The sequence below is a fragment of the Miscanthus floridulus genome, chromosome 13 (assembly GCF_019320115.1).
Source record: "Miscanthus floridulus cultivar M001 chromosome 13, ASM1932011v1, whole genome shotgun sequence".
In the NCBI taxonomy this organism is placed as follows: Eukaryota; Viridiplantae; Streptophyta; class Magnoliopsida; order Poales; family Poaceae; genus Miscanthus; species Miscanthus floridulus.
The window spans coordinates 72048824-72064210 of NC_089592.1; the positions used below are offsets into that span (position 1 = coordinate 72048824).

Below are 15387 nucleotides of genomic sequence, written 5' to 3' on the forward strand. Positions count from 1 at the left end.
AATTTCCAACTAAACTGTGTAATTAGTTATTTTTTTTACCTACATTTAATACTCTATGCAAGCGGCTAAAAATTAATGTGATGGAGAGAGAATGAAAAAACTTTTTTGAATTTGGATGGCATCAAGGCCTATGTGTGTCTGCGCTAATGATAAGATACATCCATCTGCCATTGGTTGCGTCTGCTCTTGAGAGTTCAGACGCGCACACGGCACACATAACACATGCGCCGGTGGCTTGGCAAGGTCCTTTGTGTATGTCTGACACTCTGATCCAATCTAATCTCTGCTTCCCTGTACTGCTGCTGCTGCTAGTTGATGTGGCAATGAATTCAAAAGGTTGCTTGCCTCTGGTTTTACGGCTTGTGCTGCTGCATGGGGCATGGCCCAGAACTTGCTGGTGCTGATGGAACTCCAGATCCAGATCGCTCTCGATTCTCTCACTACCAAGGTTGTCTGTCTGTCTGTTAGGGGGTGGGTGGTGTTGCTACCAAGAAAGCCCAGCGAAATTCTAGGAGACCAGCAAATGCCATATGGAACAAAGAAATGCACTTGGCACAACTCCTATGGAATGCATTTATACACCTCAACCTCAATCTCACAGGAGACTTAGGGCAGTCCCAATGCTAGAAACTACGTATAGTTTCTATACCTATTAATTTTTATAGACACTATGTATAGAAACCATGGGTCCAATGGATAGTTTCTACAGAACAACTTTTTATCCAATCACATACACTCTCTCTCCATTCGCTACCAATCACATCCCTTCGTGTCTTGGTTCTCGTATAGACATGGTTTCTAACTTAGACCCGGTTTCTATGATTTTTGTTCTCTCTCTTCAATAACTATCTTGCCACATCAGCAAAATGCTTAGGTGGCAGTACAATTAATGCCCATAGAAACTATAGTGGTTTCTGCATTGGGAGTGCCCTTAGGGCCTACAATTTGGTAGAGTTTCTCTTGCTCTAGATTCTATGTAAAAGCTAATTCTCTAGGAGAAGTGATTGATGGAAAATGTTTTTCTACGATAGAATAAATTCTATGAATACAATGACTTTCAGCTTGTTCGTTTCGGCTTAGTCGCTCGTATCTGGCTTATAATCCATGGCTTAAACAGTGTTTTCTCTCACACCAAACCAGTCAATAGTACTTTCAGTCATGGCTTATAAGTCAATTCAACCGAAACGAACAGGCTGTTTTTGTGGGATGATGAATCAGGAGAAACTATTTTTTTTTGCACAACTTCACCACCAACTTCAAGAGCTGTGTTGAAGCTGTTTTTCGCCAAACAAGTATTTTGCAAAAAAAAAAACTTTATATAAAGCTCCTTAAATCATGCTCTAACAAAGAAATACGATAGGATGAAGCTGAAAATAGTAGATTTTCATAGTTTTACCTCACACTTGTTGACCATGATCCTATGAGAGCATGTTTTAAGAAAATCTATATGTAAGGCTGTTTTGTCAAACAGTTCACCAAAGCAACTTTAGCTTTACTGGTAAAACTGCTCGTAGAGCCGAAGCAAAAAAATGATTTATTGTTAGGCTAAGCTATAGGTGGTGTTTAAATCAAGGGAGTAAAGTTTAGGGATGTCACATCAGGATGTCGCATGTGAGTGTTTGATAGTAATAATAAAATAAATTACATAAGTCCCCAGTAATCCACGAGACGAATTTATTAAGCCTAATTAATGCTTCATTGGCACATGTTACTGTAGCAACACGTTGCCAAATCATGGACTAATTAGGCTTAAAAAATTCATCTCGCAAATTAGTCGCAATCTGTGTAATTAGTTATTTTTTAATGTATATTTAATACTCCATGCATATGTCAAATATCCAATGTGACGGTGAGTAAATTCTAGAAGGAGAAACTAAATAAGGCCTTAGTAAAAATCTGTTTAGCAGAGCTTATGCCAGATTCAGGTTGGAAGGTGCTGAAGCTCCCGCTAAACAAACAGGTTCTTGAAACATGACTTTCATGTTTTGAGAAGACCAATGCACACTCGCTCCTTCCGTTGTGCTACTCCGTACTATCTCATGATTCATTTCCTATGAACCATCCAGGGTCTGTTCGTTTGGCTATGGCTTATCGTAAATGATCGTAAATTTTTAGCTGAAATAATATTTTTCTCTCACACAAACCAGCCAACAGTACTTTTCACGAACCAGCAACGAAACGAACTAGCCAACCGAACAGGCCGCCAAACTTCACCACATCTCACTCAATCCTATAGGATTGGATTGAGGATTGGACATCATCAGGAGCATTATATTCGTGTGTTGCAGAGGAAACCTTCGCTTGGTTGTGTTGCCAGGTAACAGTGACAAGACAACAGTGTCTGGTGAATGGCAAGGACAGGGGCAACTTCGACGAGGATAGGCTGGCTGGATTGGACACATCGGCGCTTGAGATTTGGACCGGGGAGGGACAGGGCAGCGCAGAGCAGACCTCTTTTTCGTTCTGTGAGCCTAGGCCCAGCCATGGTATGGATGGTCCTACTCCGTCCGGCCTTGGGCGTCCATCTTCATGAGCAAGGGACCATGCGCCGATCCCTCAATTCATCCATTCTCTCAGTCCTACTATGCCTGTTGGTGCCAGTGCTGCTGTTGGGGCACACCATCATGTGCAGCGAAGAAGAAACACACCAAGAATTAGTGGATTGGCAGCAGTGAAAGCAACCACTGCCGGAAATCAAATGTCCCTCCGGACCGGTGTCACGGTGTGTGTTGGAAGATGAACTCTGCATTGCATGTGACTCCTCCTTACCATAACCTCATCAGGTCAAACCCTTGGTCCCATTTTCCAGCAATCCTGCCATTTTGGTCTTTGCACTAATGGTACTACGTCCCTGACCCTTCCCGTGTCTTCTGCAAATCTGCAGCGCAATTGACATCAGGAACACAGGCTCAATTCATTAGGCAGATAGAGATCACTGACAATTCGGTAGATATTCCCGGGATCCTGTCGAGAGCAGCATAGTGTAGAGAATGCTCTTCTTGGGTGTGCAGTTTGAGGCGTGCTCACTGCTCACCAGTAGATCCGCTTCCTGTCTGCCTGAAAAGGATGGAGTGTCCTTGTCCTTGTAGAGAACGAGAGAGAAGAGAAACGAAAAAGGATAGATACTATTCAGCTCCTCTGCTGCTCGCTGAAAATGGAGATTCTTTTGTTTTCAGACAGAAGTGGAACTTGCCATTTCTTTCCTGCTACTGACTGATAGCAGCAATCATTCATGCATTATTACTTTATTTCTGGTCACTATTTGTTTCTGCTATTGCAAATAACTGAATAATAAGGAGTAAATCTGCTATTTGGTACCTGCGTATATAAGGGGCTAACTAAGTACAGTACTAGTACATATGATCTGAGGTTCCTTGGGAGCTAAGCCGTTGTCTACTTACAAGCAAGGATCAATTCCCATCTCTGACACTGTATATAGATAGATGCTGTTGCTTCTATCTGTTCCAAATCTCAGTCCCAGCTAGCAGATGAGAAACAAGAAGAATGAGAAGCAAGAAGAGTCAAAAAAAAAAGGAAGTGAAGGTTTATATCATCCTAAAACCTCAACTCAAAGAGATCATCATCAAATTGTACAATCATATGAACCACCGTGTTTTCTGCTTCTTTTTTCTCTCCCCTTGTTGCGCGCATGCAGTATCATCATCTGCAACGGAACTTCAGCTTCCTCGTCCATCAATCTCTCAAAGAACGAAACTCATACATGATCCATACATCCATCCTACGCGGCGGCCCCGTTAGACGACGACGACGGCCCGGGCGCGCCACCGCCTGTCAGCCGCTGCAGCTGCAGCATCCTCGCGTAGCACCCGTCGGGATGGTGCTTGAGCAGGTGCGAGTGTGACCCTTGCTCCACCACCTTGCCGTCGTCGATCACCGCGATGGTGTGCGCGTTGCGCACCGTGGCCAGCCGGTGCGCCACCACGATGGTGGTGCGCCCGGACCCGGCGCGCTCCAGCGCTTCCTGCACGCACTGCTCCGACTCGGCGTCCAGCGCGCTGGTCGCCTCGTCCAGCAGCATGATGGGCGCCTGCTTCACCAGCGCGCGCGCGATCGCGATCCGCTGCCGCTGCCCGCCCGACAGCTGCACCCCGCGCTCGCCCACCTGCGTCCGGTAACCCTCCGGCAGCGCCGAGATGAACCGGTGCGCGTTCGCCTGCGTCGCCGCCTCCACCACCTCCGCCTCCGTCGCGCCCTCGCGCCCGTACGCGATGTTGTCGTGGATGCTCGCCGCGAACAGGAACGGCTCCTGCGGCACCACCGCCACCACGCGCCGCAGCGCCCGTAGGTTGTACTTGCGCACGTCCTTGCCGTCCAGGAGCACGCGCCCGGACGTGGGCTCGTAGAACCGCTGCACCAGCGCCAGCACCGAGCTCTTGCCGCACCCGCTCGGACCCACCAGCGCCAGCGTCTTGCCCGCGCGCGCCCGGAGGCTCAGGTCGCGGAACACCTGGATGTCCGGCCGCGACGGGTACGAGAAGTCCACGTGCTTCAGCTCCACCTCGCCCCTGGGCCGCTCCGGCACCGGCGCCGCGTCCACGTCGTCGGGCTCCACCTCCGTCTTGCGGTCGATGGTCTCGAACACGGAACGCATCGCGCGCCCGCCCTTGATGAAGTCAGGCGCCAGCGTCAGCGTCTCTGCGGCGCCGTTGGCGGACACCATGAGCACCATGAACACGCGGATGGTGCGCGAGAAGTCGGAGATGCCGTGCTTCACCAGCCACGCGGCGTACCACAGCCCCAGCGCGTAGGACGCGTACAGCAGGAACTGCGCCACGCCGTAGCCGCTCCCGGCGATCTGCCCCTTCCAGAAGCAGCGCCGGAGTGGGCCGCACAGGTTGGCCTCGAAGAGCCCCGTGATCTTGCGCTCCGCGTTGAACGCCGCCACGGTGCGCAGGTTGGCGACGGCCTCGCCCGCGATCTGCGTGGCCCTGGCGTGCGCGGCCTCCAGGTCCCCCGAGAAGCCCTTCATGAACATCTTCTGCAGGACGGTGGCGCCGACGACGAGCGGGAAGACGGCGAGGAGCACGAGCGCGAGGCGCCACTGGAGGACGAATCCCGCGGTGCAGGCGACGAGCATGAGCGCCGAGTTCTGGACGATGACGGAGATGCGGTCCCCGATGGCGGAGCGCACGTTCTGGGCGTCGAGTGCGAGCCTGGCCGCGACGCGCGCGCTGGAGTTCTCGTCGGCGTCGAACCAGGCGATCTCGTTGCGGAGCACGGCGGCGAACATCTTCTCGCGCACCCGCTTGGTGAGGTTCTCGCCGACCGTGTCCCAGAACACGTGCTGCACCGTGTTGAACAGCAGCGCCGCGGAGGACATGCCGATGAGCAGGTAGCAGTACTTGGCGATCTCGCGCTTCATGTAGCGCGGGTCCGGCGCGTAGTAGACGCTGAGCACGGCGCTGAGGATGTAGGCGAAGATGGCGCTGAAGGAGCCGCAGACCATGGAGCCGAGGGAGCCGACGAGCGCGTAGGCCCACTCGGGCGAGTTCATCCTGGCGAGGCGCAGGAAGGAGCTGGCCCCCGCGCGGAACGCGAGCTGCTTGTCGGCCATCGTCCGGTGGTGGTGGTGCGGGTCGTGGATGGAGAGTGTGAAGTCGGAGGTGGAGAAGTCGGAGAGGCGGCGGGAGTAGGGGGAGCGGCCGTAGGAGGAGTTGCGCGTCATGATGGGCGAGCTGACGGAGTTGCGGGCGCTGGAGGGCCTGGCGCTGCTGCGGCGGGCGTTGACGAGCGCCGCCTCGTGCGCCTGCTCCTGCATGCGGATGAGCTTGGCGTAGGTGCCGTTCTCGCCCTTGGCCATGAGCTCGTCGTGCGTGCCCATCTCGGAGACGGCGCCGCCCTGCAGCACGGCCACGACGTCGGCCTTGCGGATGGTGGACAGCCTGTGCGCGATCACCAGGGTGGTGCGCCCAATCATGAAGCGGTCCAGCGCCTCCTGCACGAGCTTCTCCGACTCGGAGTCGAGCGCGCTGGTGGCCTCGTCCAGCAGCAGGATGGCAGGGTTCTTGAGCATGGCGCGGGCGATGGCGATGCGCTGCTTCTGGCCGCCGGAGAGCTGCAGGCCGCGCTCCCCAACCTGCGCCGGCCACCACCGCCATGCACGCAAGGTCAAACAAACGGGTTGACTTTGACCGCCAAACTTTTCATCAAATAATAAACTAGTACTACTACTCCAGCATAATTAATAACAACAAAAATGAAATCATTTGTTAATACAGCAAGTCTTATGATGGTGCAGAGTGTTTGACCAGGGACGATGCATGGGCATGCGAGCATTGCTTAGCAAGGAATCAAGCATGATCAAGTCAGTCATGGGAGTGTGGGAAGGCGAGCTGCTCTATGTGGCCCATATCCCATGTGCCTCTTAGATTTCATTTGATTTGATCTGATTTGATTAAACCCTTCCCAGATGTTATTAACTAACCAGACTGCCTGCCATTGACAGTGATTAAAATAAGCAGCAGCATGGGCTTGACTGACTCTCTTTCTCTCATGACAGATTATATTAAGAGAAGTGGAAGATACCTACCACCAGTAGTACCGTAGTGCTCTAAGTAGAGTAGGAAGAGCTGGACTGTACAGATAGGACGAGTGATTGATAATTCTTGCTTGCACTGGGATCAAATCAACTTGACATTCCTGACAAAATACCAGCTTGGAATCTGTTATTCTTAGGAATTCTACCTCTTTCTACGTACCCCAGGTTGATTCTTAATCTTTTTACTATTGTTATTAACCTTTTTTGGCTCTTCCTCTAGCTGCTCATCATCCATTCATCTCCCTCTGCACTCAGCACCCAGCAGCAAGTGCTAGTAGAGTATTGTGTTGAGAAAGGGACCTCTGCTGTCCTGTGTGTGATAGCAGAGCATCCTGGCATGTTACTTGTTGGTAACCCACACAGCAATTGTGATAGCAACAGGCTCCTAACAAGCAATTGCTCGCCCATCCCTAGTACTAGCACCAGTGTCTGTCTACTGGTATCTATGTGATGGATGAGTAGTGCCGTGCTGTGATGGAATGGACCCGACCCCTCCACGGCGACATGGCGTTGGTGGTGCTGCCTGTCATGAGCTCTCATGTGCCGCTGCTGCGGCCTAACAAACACAAACAGTATCTGATCTGAGGCTACCCGGGCAGGCACGAGCGCGACGCATGAATGAAATGGATGGCAAGATGCTACATGCATCCTCTCATGACATGGAGAAAAGAAAAGGCTGCATGCAGATGAGAAAAAAGCTAGTAAAAGGCAGGGTAGGGAAAAGAAAGGAAAGGAAACGGGGAGCAGCGAGCACCTAGGCAGACAGGCATGGTGGTCTAGACACTGACAAATGGGTTGGAGAACAACAGGCACAAACAGGCAGCAACGGTGGCGAGCAAGAAAAGGCCAGCACAGTGCTGCTAGTAAGCTAGCGCTACGGACGGACCTGCGTGTCGTAGCCGTCGGGGAGCTTGATGATGAAGGAGTGCGCGTTGGCCACCCTGGCCGCCTCCTCCATCTCCGCCTGCGTCGCGCTCTGGCTGTCCCGCCCCAGCAGCAGGTTCTCCTTGATGCTCGTCGCGAACAGCGTCGGCTCCTGGCTCACCAGCCCAATCTGCTGCCGGAGCCACCGGAGCTTCAGCGACTTGAGCTCGTGCCCGTCCAGTAGGATTTGCCCTGCCAAAACCAACAAATTTCAGACTTCATTTCTTTCTTTTTGTTTGATTTGAAAAATCTACAGGACTAGTATACTAGTAGGAGTACGTGTCAACAAAACTGGAACCATTCTATCTCACTGAGGCCTTGTTTAGTTCCTAAAGAGAAGTTTGCACCATGTCTCATCGAATGTTTGAGACATACATAAAGTATTAAATATAGACTACAAAATAAATAATTGCACAGATTATGACTCCTTTACGAGACGAATCTTTTAAATCTAATTAGTCCATGATTTAACAATAAAATGCTACGGTACACGTATGTGCTAATAACGGATTACGTAGGCTTAAATTCGTCTTGCCCAAAACTTTACGTCCGGGAACTAAACGAGTCCTGAGTAGTCAGTCAGTCGGTCAAGGCTCAAAGAGTGGCATGCATGTGCGAGGCAACAGTAGCATCTTGCCAGGCAAATAGTTTTCCTTGTCTCGCATTGCAGGCACCACCTAGCTCTAGCTGTGTGAATGCATGACCACAAACACAACCACAAGAAAGAAAAGAAACAGGATGGTTGGTTGACTAGCTAGCAGGTAGCAGCCCATGAGGCCGGCCAGCTCTGCTCCAAGCATTCACTTCATTTCCTTGTCAACGTGAATTCACATCTGCTTGCAATGTACTCCTACTCTACTCCTACAGTGGAAGCTTCTTCTATCTAGTACTACCCAGCAAGGCAGCAATGGCAGTTGGCAATGGCGATGTATGCTGATGTGTGATGGCCATGGCAATTGGCAAGCAGGTGAACTCCTCCAACACTAAAAACCCAGTTAATCAATGCGCTAAAGCTAGAATTGGTACGGTACTAGGTATACCTGCGCTGGGGTCGTAGAACCTCTCGATGAGCGACACCACCGTGCTCTTCCCGGAGCCGGAGCTGCCCACCAGCGCGATGGTCTTCCCGGCGGGCACGCTCAGCGAGAAGCCGCGCAGGATGGGGACGTCCAGCCGCGACGGGTACGCGAAGTCCACGCCCCTCATCTCCACCCGCCCCGTCACCGACTCCAGCTCCACGCCGCCGCCGTCCTCGCCGTCCCGCGAGGAGATGCCCCGCCTGTGGTCGATGATGCGGAAGATCTTGGCGGCCGCCACGCGCGCCTTGGCCAACGCGGCCATGCTCGGCGCCGACTGCCCGAGGGCCCTGGACGCACGCGATCCACAGACCAGTAAGCTAGCGTACATGCTGTGTCATGACGGAGAACAGGAGAGGGAGGAAGCGATCGATCTTACAGCCCGCCGATCATGACGGAGAACATGGTGGCGATGGCGAGCCCTCCGTTGGTGTGGTGGCCGCGGACGAGGTGTCCGCCGTACCAGAGCAGGAGGCCGTAGCAGCAGAAGACGGTGAAGTAGGTGCCGCCGAGGCCGAGTCCCTTGGCGAAGCCGCTGCGGTATCCGATCTTCTGCGCGACGGCCAGCGCCGCCGAGTAGGCCCGCATTTCGCGCTCCTCGCCGACGAAGGCCTGCACGATCCGTATCTGCGCGAGCGCCTGCTCCGCGATGCCGCTGGCGCCCGAGAGTGAGTCCTGGCTCCGGGAGGAGAGCTTGGCGAGCGCGGCGGCGCTGAGCCCCCCGATGACGGCGATGAGCGGCACGGCGGCGAGCGTGACGAGCGCCAGCTGCCACGCCGCGGTGAAGCCCACGACGAAGCCCGCCACGAAGGTGGCCATGTAGTGGACGAGGTTGCCCAGCTTCTCGCTGATGGCGTCCTGCACCACCACGGCGTCCACGTTGATGGCGTAGATGACGTCCGAGGCGCGCACGTCGGTGTCGAAGAAGGACACGTCCTGCCGCAGCGCCGCGTCCAGGTAGCGGATCCGCATCCGCGTCGACTGCCGCTCGCCGGTCCACATCCAGCAGGAGATCTCTGCGAGCGGAACGAGCGAGCGGTTTGAAGATCTCATCTCAAGCCATGGCGATTGATTGAGCGATGTGATGCGTCATGCAATCCGAATTGACAGACAATTCGCGACGCGAGCAGCAGCAGGAGGAGGAGGAGGAGGAGGAGGAGGAGGAATAACGTTGGTTACCTGCCCATGAGGACGCCCAGATTGCGGCTCCGACGACGAGGAAGTAGAAGGCGTACTTGACGACGAGGCGGACCATGGTGTCCGGGTCGTCGGCGTGGGAGCCGAAGGAGTCGACGAGGTCGGCGAAGAAGCGGAGGAAGACGGGGAGCGAGCAGCCGTGGACGAGCGCGCCGAGGGTGCCGACGAGCATGAGCGCGCAGTCGAGGCCGTCGGCGAAGCGGAAGAGGTCGCGCAGCGCGGCGGGCGGGGTGGGCTTCTTGTTGTCATTGGCGCCGGCGCCGGCGGAGGAGGCCGGCCTGGCATTGGGCGGCTGCTCCGTCTCGAAAGGAGCCGGCGGCGGAGGCGGAGAAGGAGGATCAGCAGCAGCCGGAGCAGCACCACCAGTGGATGTGTCGCTGCTGCGGCGGCCAGCAGGAGCAGGGAGCGTGGGTTGCTCTGCAGCTTCCGGTTGTTGCCCGGCTAGGAAGCCAGGAGGCTGGTGGGCGGGAGAGGGCAGGTGGAAAGCCTCGAGCTCGGGGCGGGCCCACTCGTCGCCGGCGGCGGCATGCGGGGCGCCGAGGACGACGACGCGCGCCCTGATCTCCTCCGGGTCGCTGCTAGACATCGATCGGGGGCCGGGGAGGGACCGAGGGAGGGAGGGGGAGCTCTCCTCTCCTCTGCCCCCACCTCGGCAGAGTGGCTGGCGCCTGGCGCAGAGCAGAGGATGCGGAGAGGGAGGAGGGGTGGATTGAATTGGGAGTTTTGCTTGTCACGCCTCTTTATAACTGTGCAAGGCAGCTCACGTCTTTGTACGAGTACGAGTAGTAGAGACTGTGAATGTACGGGGGCCTACTTGCACAGTACTCCTCCCGTACCGTCGAAAACGAACGAATGGATGTACGCTGCGCGTTGCGTTCTACGGTTGTTAGGCCCGTGAGAGCATCGTCTGGCTGGCGGTAAGGTTTTTTTTAGTTTTTTTTTAGCTCATTCATACAGTAGTTAGCTTTTTACCGTTAATACATAGCCCACTTATCTCTCTTACAGATTTTTTTGGTTTTTATGCCCAAGCCAGCTGTAAGCTTACAGTCCGCTTCTCCTCTCTCTCCTCTCCTCTCTCCTCCACCTCAGCATTTAGTCGGCTTACCGCCGGTTATTATACTTGCTCTTACCTTCGCTGGAAAAAAGTTAAAATATTGTTCCGGCTGATTTGCTGTGAGAGAAAAATATTTTTCTGACTGAAAAAAAATAAACCAAAAAGTATAGATTATAACACAAGCAAACATGGCTTCTCATCACGAAATCTATGGCCGATTGAAAACCTCTTGTGCTTTGTGCTCTACAAGAAATTCGTATTTCTTCCTTCGCTCAGGGCCTGTTTAGTTCCCAAAAGTTTTCAAGATTCTTCGTCACATCAAATCTTTGGACGCATGCATGAAATATTAAATATAGATAAAAAATAAAACGAATTACATAGTTTAGACGAAATTTACGAGACGAATCTTTTAAGCCTAATTAGACCATGATTGGACATTAATTACCAAATAACAACGAAAATACCACAGTGTCATTTTGCAAAATTTTTTGCCATCCAAACTGGGCCTCAGTTTTGTTGCATTTTTTGGACAAGACTATGGGGAGTGGGAATTAACAGAAGGAGAAGGATCAAGAACTTGTGCCGTGCTTTGGATATCATTACAGCGAAGGTCTTTGCTAGGTTTGGGTGGGTTTTAGCAGTGAAGTATTCTAACGGCTTTAGATCTTTATCATTAACCATTTGTTTGCTTTTGTTGCATATGCACCTGTTATAATAAAGAACGGCTAAAGCATCTCACAAAACGGGTTCATTCGCGTGTTTTTCAACATTCTTTGTGTCTCTTTGTTCATCCATTCCAAATGCATCATTTATCTTTTTTCCAAAAAAATGCATCTTTTGTATACAAGCCTCGATCAGTTGGTTAGGTTTCTCCTAGAGGGATATGTCCATCTATATTGACCTTCACGATGTAACATAGGTGGTGTTTTTCTATTTTTGTTTCAAGAAAAAAATGTTTTTGTTTGGTCTTAAGATCTACTGGCTCGGCTTGTTGAAAATGTTTGTTGAGATGGAGTATGGGTCGCTTGAGTCTATAACATACTCTGAAAACAAAGGCACCATTAATGTATATGGGTCTATTTACTAAAAATGGACTTTTCCATCAACAATTGTCAACAAGACGATTAGGATATGATCATCATTGAGTTGTCTACCTCTTTATCACGCATTGTTTCTTTACCTACAACTCCACATGTAGCCATCGTACTAACTTCTGGTGATGTTCCTGATGCTAAGTTTTCTCCCGCCAATACTTGCGTCATGTTCGTTTGGCTGATAAACCACGGCTAAAAGTATTGTTGGTTGATTTATTATGAGAGAAAAATATTGTTCGTTGGCTGAAAAAGTACGGTTTCAAGTCCATCTCGCAACCACCCACCGATCAGCCTTCACCAATTCACGAACATGGGATTCACCGTCGCCTCACCGGTCACAGTTGTGTTCCTCGTGTCCACTACCTCCACGAACCCGAATCCTTTTGGGCCATAGTAGCTATAACCCTCAATCTCATGACAGCATTCCTAATGCTATGTTTAGTTGCTCCCAACTCCCAATTTTGGCACTATGCAAAAAGAAGATTCCCCATCACATCAAACTTGTGGTACATGTATGGAGTACTAAATGTAGATAAAATCAAAAACTAATTGCACAGTTAGGTTGTACTTTGCGAGACGAACGTTTTGAGCCTAATTAGTCAACGATTGGACAATTATTACCAAATACAAACGAAATGCTACAGTGCGCTACATCGGCGCACAGTGAATCCGGTGGCGCCGAATTCAGCCAACTAAACGTGGCCTAGGTTTGCTCCCGCATTCTGTGTTTTCCAAGCCCATCTCCTAACCATCAACTGTTCATCCTTGCACCACTCCAAACCACGTCCATCAGCTTCGCCACCTCACCACTCTATCTCCATGTCCACTGCCTCGAACTGTAATCCTTTTGGGCCATGGTAGCTGCACCGAAACCTCCCAAAGCCTTCCACTAATTCAATGGAGAAGATGAAGCTATTAATAGAACAAAAACAATCAGCTTGTTCGCTGGTTGATTTCTAGGCTGATAAGTCCGGCTGGTGCTGGTTTATTATGAGAGGAAAATACTGTACCATGCCTGATAAGCTATGGCAAAAACCAACAAGCGAACAGACTGAATGTGTGCTCAAGAAGTTTTCAACTTCTGTATGCCTAAAGTTAGGTTTATTTGACTAGCTTAAATAGTTGTTCACTTGTTAGGCCCACCACCTTAGACGTGGCAATAGTTTCACGCGTCAATCGGCCTGTTCGCTGGTTAGTTTCTGGACTAATAAGCTTGACTGGTGCTGGTTTGTTGTGAGAGAAAAACACTGTTGGTTGACTAATAAGCTCTAGCTGAAACCAACAAGCAAACACGCTGAATGCCTTAAAAAGGTGTGTCTTCCTCACCTATCAAAATGTGTCATTTATTGTGAAGGTGTGTTTCAGTCATTCCTCGTTAGAGAAGATCATGACAAGCGGGGTTACGTGCATCTTCAGAGCATCTCCACGAAATTGGCAAAATTGTTAAAAATTCAGTTTTGGTGAAGATGTGTAGAAACTGAAGTCCAACAACTAATCAACGTTCCTCATCTTTATGCGTGGCGCAAATCACCCTATTCAGCATGTTCGCTTGTTAGTTTCAGCTAAGACTTATTAGCTAACCAATAGTATTTTTCTCTCACAACAAACCAGCATCAGCCGGACTTATCAACCCAGAAACCAGCGAACGGGCTCATTGACTAATCAGCTTCTACGTCTTTCTGATCAGAGATTTGGTAGCACTCGACGCATGTCGCCACTATCCCCACCGGTTTGCCCCCCTAGGAGCCAATGGTCGTGCCTGCCCTTAGGCACTGGCCTTGTCTAGCTGCACTGATGTGAGAAAAGATTATACAAAAAAACATTAGGCGGGTAAAAAAGTTCGTAGGCAAATAAAAAACCAAAGTCGTGGCACTAAGGTTTTTTTAGAACCTAGTCTGAGGAATTGCTAGCGAATGGTATTTATTTGTTTTGTCCAATAGTGTTCCGGGATATGTGAAATTTAGGATTTTTGGTGGCTTGTTTGAGAACCTTTGGGGATGGGTACGGTATCCTTCTCTGTGGTACTGTGGTACAGCTTAGGTTGGCTCGTGACTTAGAGCAGTTATAATAATTGGTTTATAGTCAAGCAAATATTAATGTGGAGGAGGAAAAGGAGGAGAGAGATGAGAGCTTGGCTCTCATGCAAACACACGAATACATAGGCAATGGTGGATCTATACACTAAATAAATGTGAGGAGGATTAGAAAAGAGGAAGTGGGACATGGGTAAACCTAATAATAAAAAAGTTTCTTATAGATAGATAAGAGACCACTATTATATAGCTTGGTTCTTGCAACCTGACTAATAGCCCGATACTTAGCTTTATTATTGAACATGCTCGTAGGAGAGTCCAAGGAAACACTACTCGAGAGGAGGAGTACTGTGTAAAAGGATAGGGCTCTTGTACCCTTTGACCAGAACATCTGAACACGAACACGTCTCTGGCTGAATCTCCGACAGACAGGGCAGAAAACAAGGAGGAGCAGGGCACCGGCGAGGCCGGCAGTCGTGGAGGTTGGACGTTGGAGCGATAGGTCCTTCTCCTCCAAGCCACGACCACGAGGCCCCCGAGGCGCCCGAGCCCGACCGATGACGATGAAGAGAAGAGAGATGTGGCGCGCGGCGCCCAAAATGCTGCCAATCGCCAATCGACGTGCATGCGTGTGGCCGCGAAAGTCAGGCCCTTTGTCCATTGAGGAGTGTGTGCGCAACAAGCAAAGCATGCAGCTCAGCAGCTGCACCATGTGGCATGTGCATTGGCTGGAATGGTCGGGTTGACCTGCGCGCACTGCAGAGCTAATGCTCTTCATTGTCCTACATTGGAGTCGTTGCATTCAAACGTACGTGTCAGAAAAAGTTGTTCACATTTAACCAAATTTAAGTGAATAATATTCATATTTATGGTTTCAAATCAATTTATTATAAAAATACATTTCGTAATTAATCTAATAATATTTATCTGATATAATAAATTTTGATACTTTTTTATCTATAATTAGTCAAATTTAAAATACTATAACAGTGTTAGAATTGGACGGAGGGAGTATTTATTTTACCCAGACATAGGCCGACAGTCAGCGGAGCCCAGAGACACAGGCAGCATCTTAGTCTTTGGTCAATGAGTCGTTCGTCGATTTTTGAGCTGATAAGCCTAACTGATGCTAATTTGTTGTGAGAGAAAAATATTATTGGCTAACTAATAAGCCTTGGCTAAAACCAACCAGCAGCGAACAGGCTGCTCATGGACGCCAGCGATGTCGATCGATTTCATCCGTGATCCATCTTGCATTGGACGCCAAGAGTGGGACCTAGTCCGACGATATATGGTCGGTGGTGAAGGTAAAAAAAAATAGACATGCTATGGTTTCATACTGGCAACAGCAGTTGCACCGCCTTGCCGGGCCAGTGCTGCCCATGTTAGGCCCCGTTTAGATTCCAAAAAATTTTACACAGTATCTGTCACATCGAATCTTACGGCACAT

At 50.5% G+C, this 15387-nt stretch overlaps 1 protein-coding gene across 1 annotated transcript; it reads right to left on the reverse strand.

The window, feature by feature from the left end:
• Positions 1 to 3530: 3530 nt before the first annotated feature.
• On the reverse strand, positions 3531 to 10468 carry LOC136500418 (ABC transporter B family member 1-like). The gene is made up of 5 exons (XM_066495761.1): positions 9739 to 10468; positions 8939 to 9575; positions 8524 to 8849; positions 7446 to 7675; positions 3531 to 6097 (listed from the first exon to the last, which is right to left on the reverse strand). Exons 1-5 carry the CDS (start codon positions 10340 to 10342, stop codon positions 3740 to 3742), a joined length of 4155 nt encoding a protein of 1384 aa, XP_066351858.1. The 5' UTR covers positions 10343 to 10468; the 3' UTR covers positions 3531 to 3739.
• Positions 10469 to 15387: the final 4919 nt, after the last annotated feature.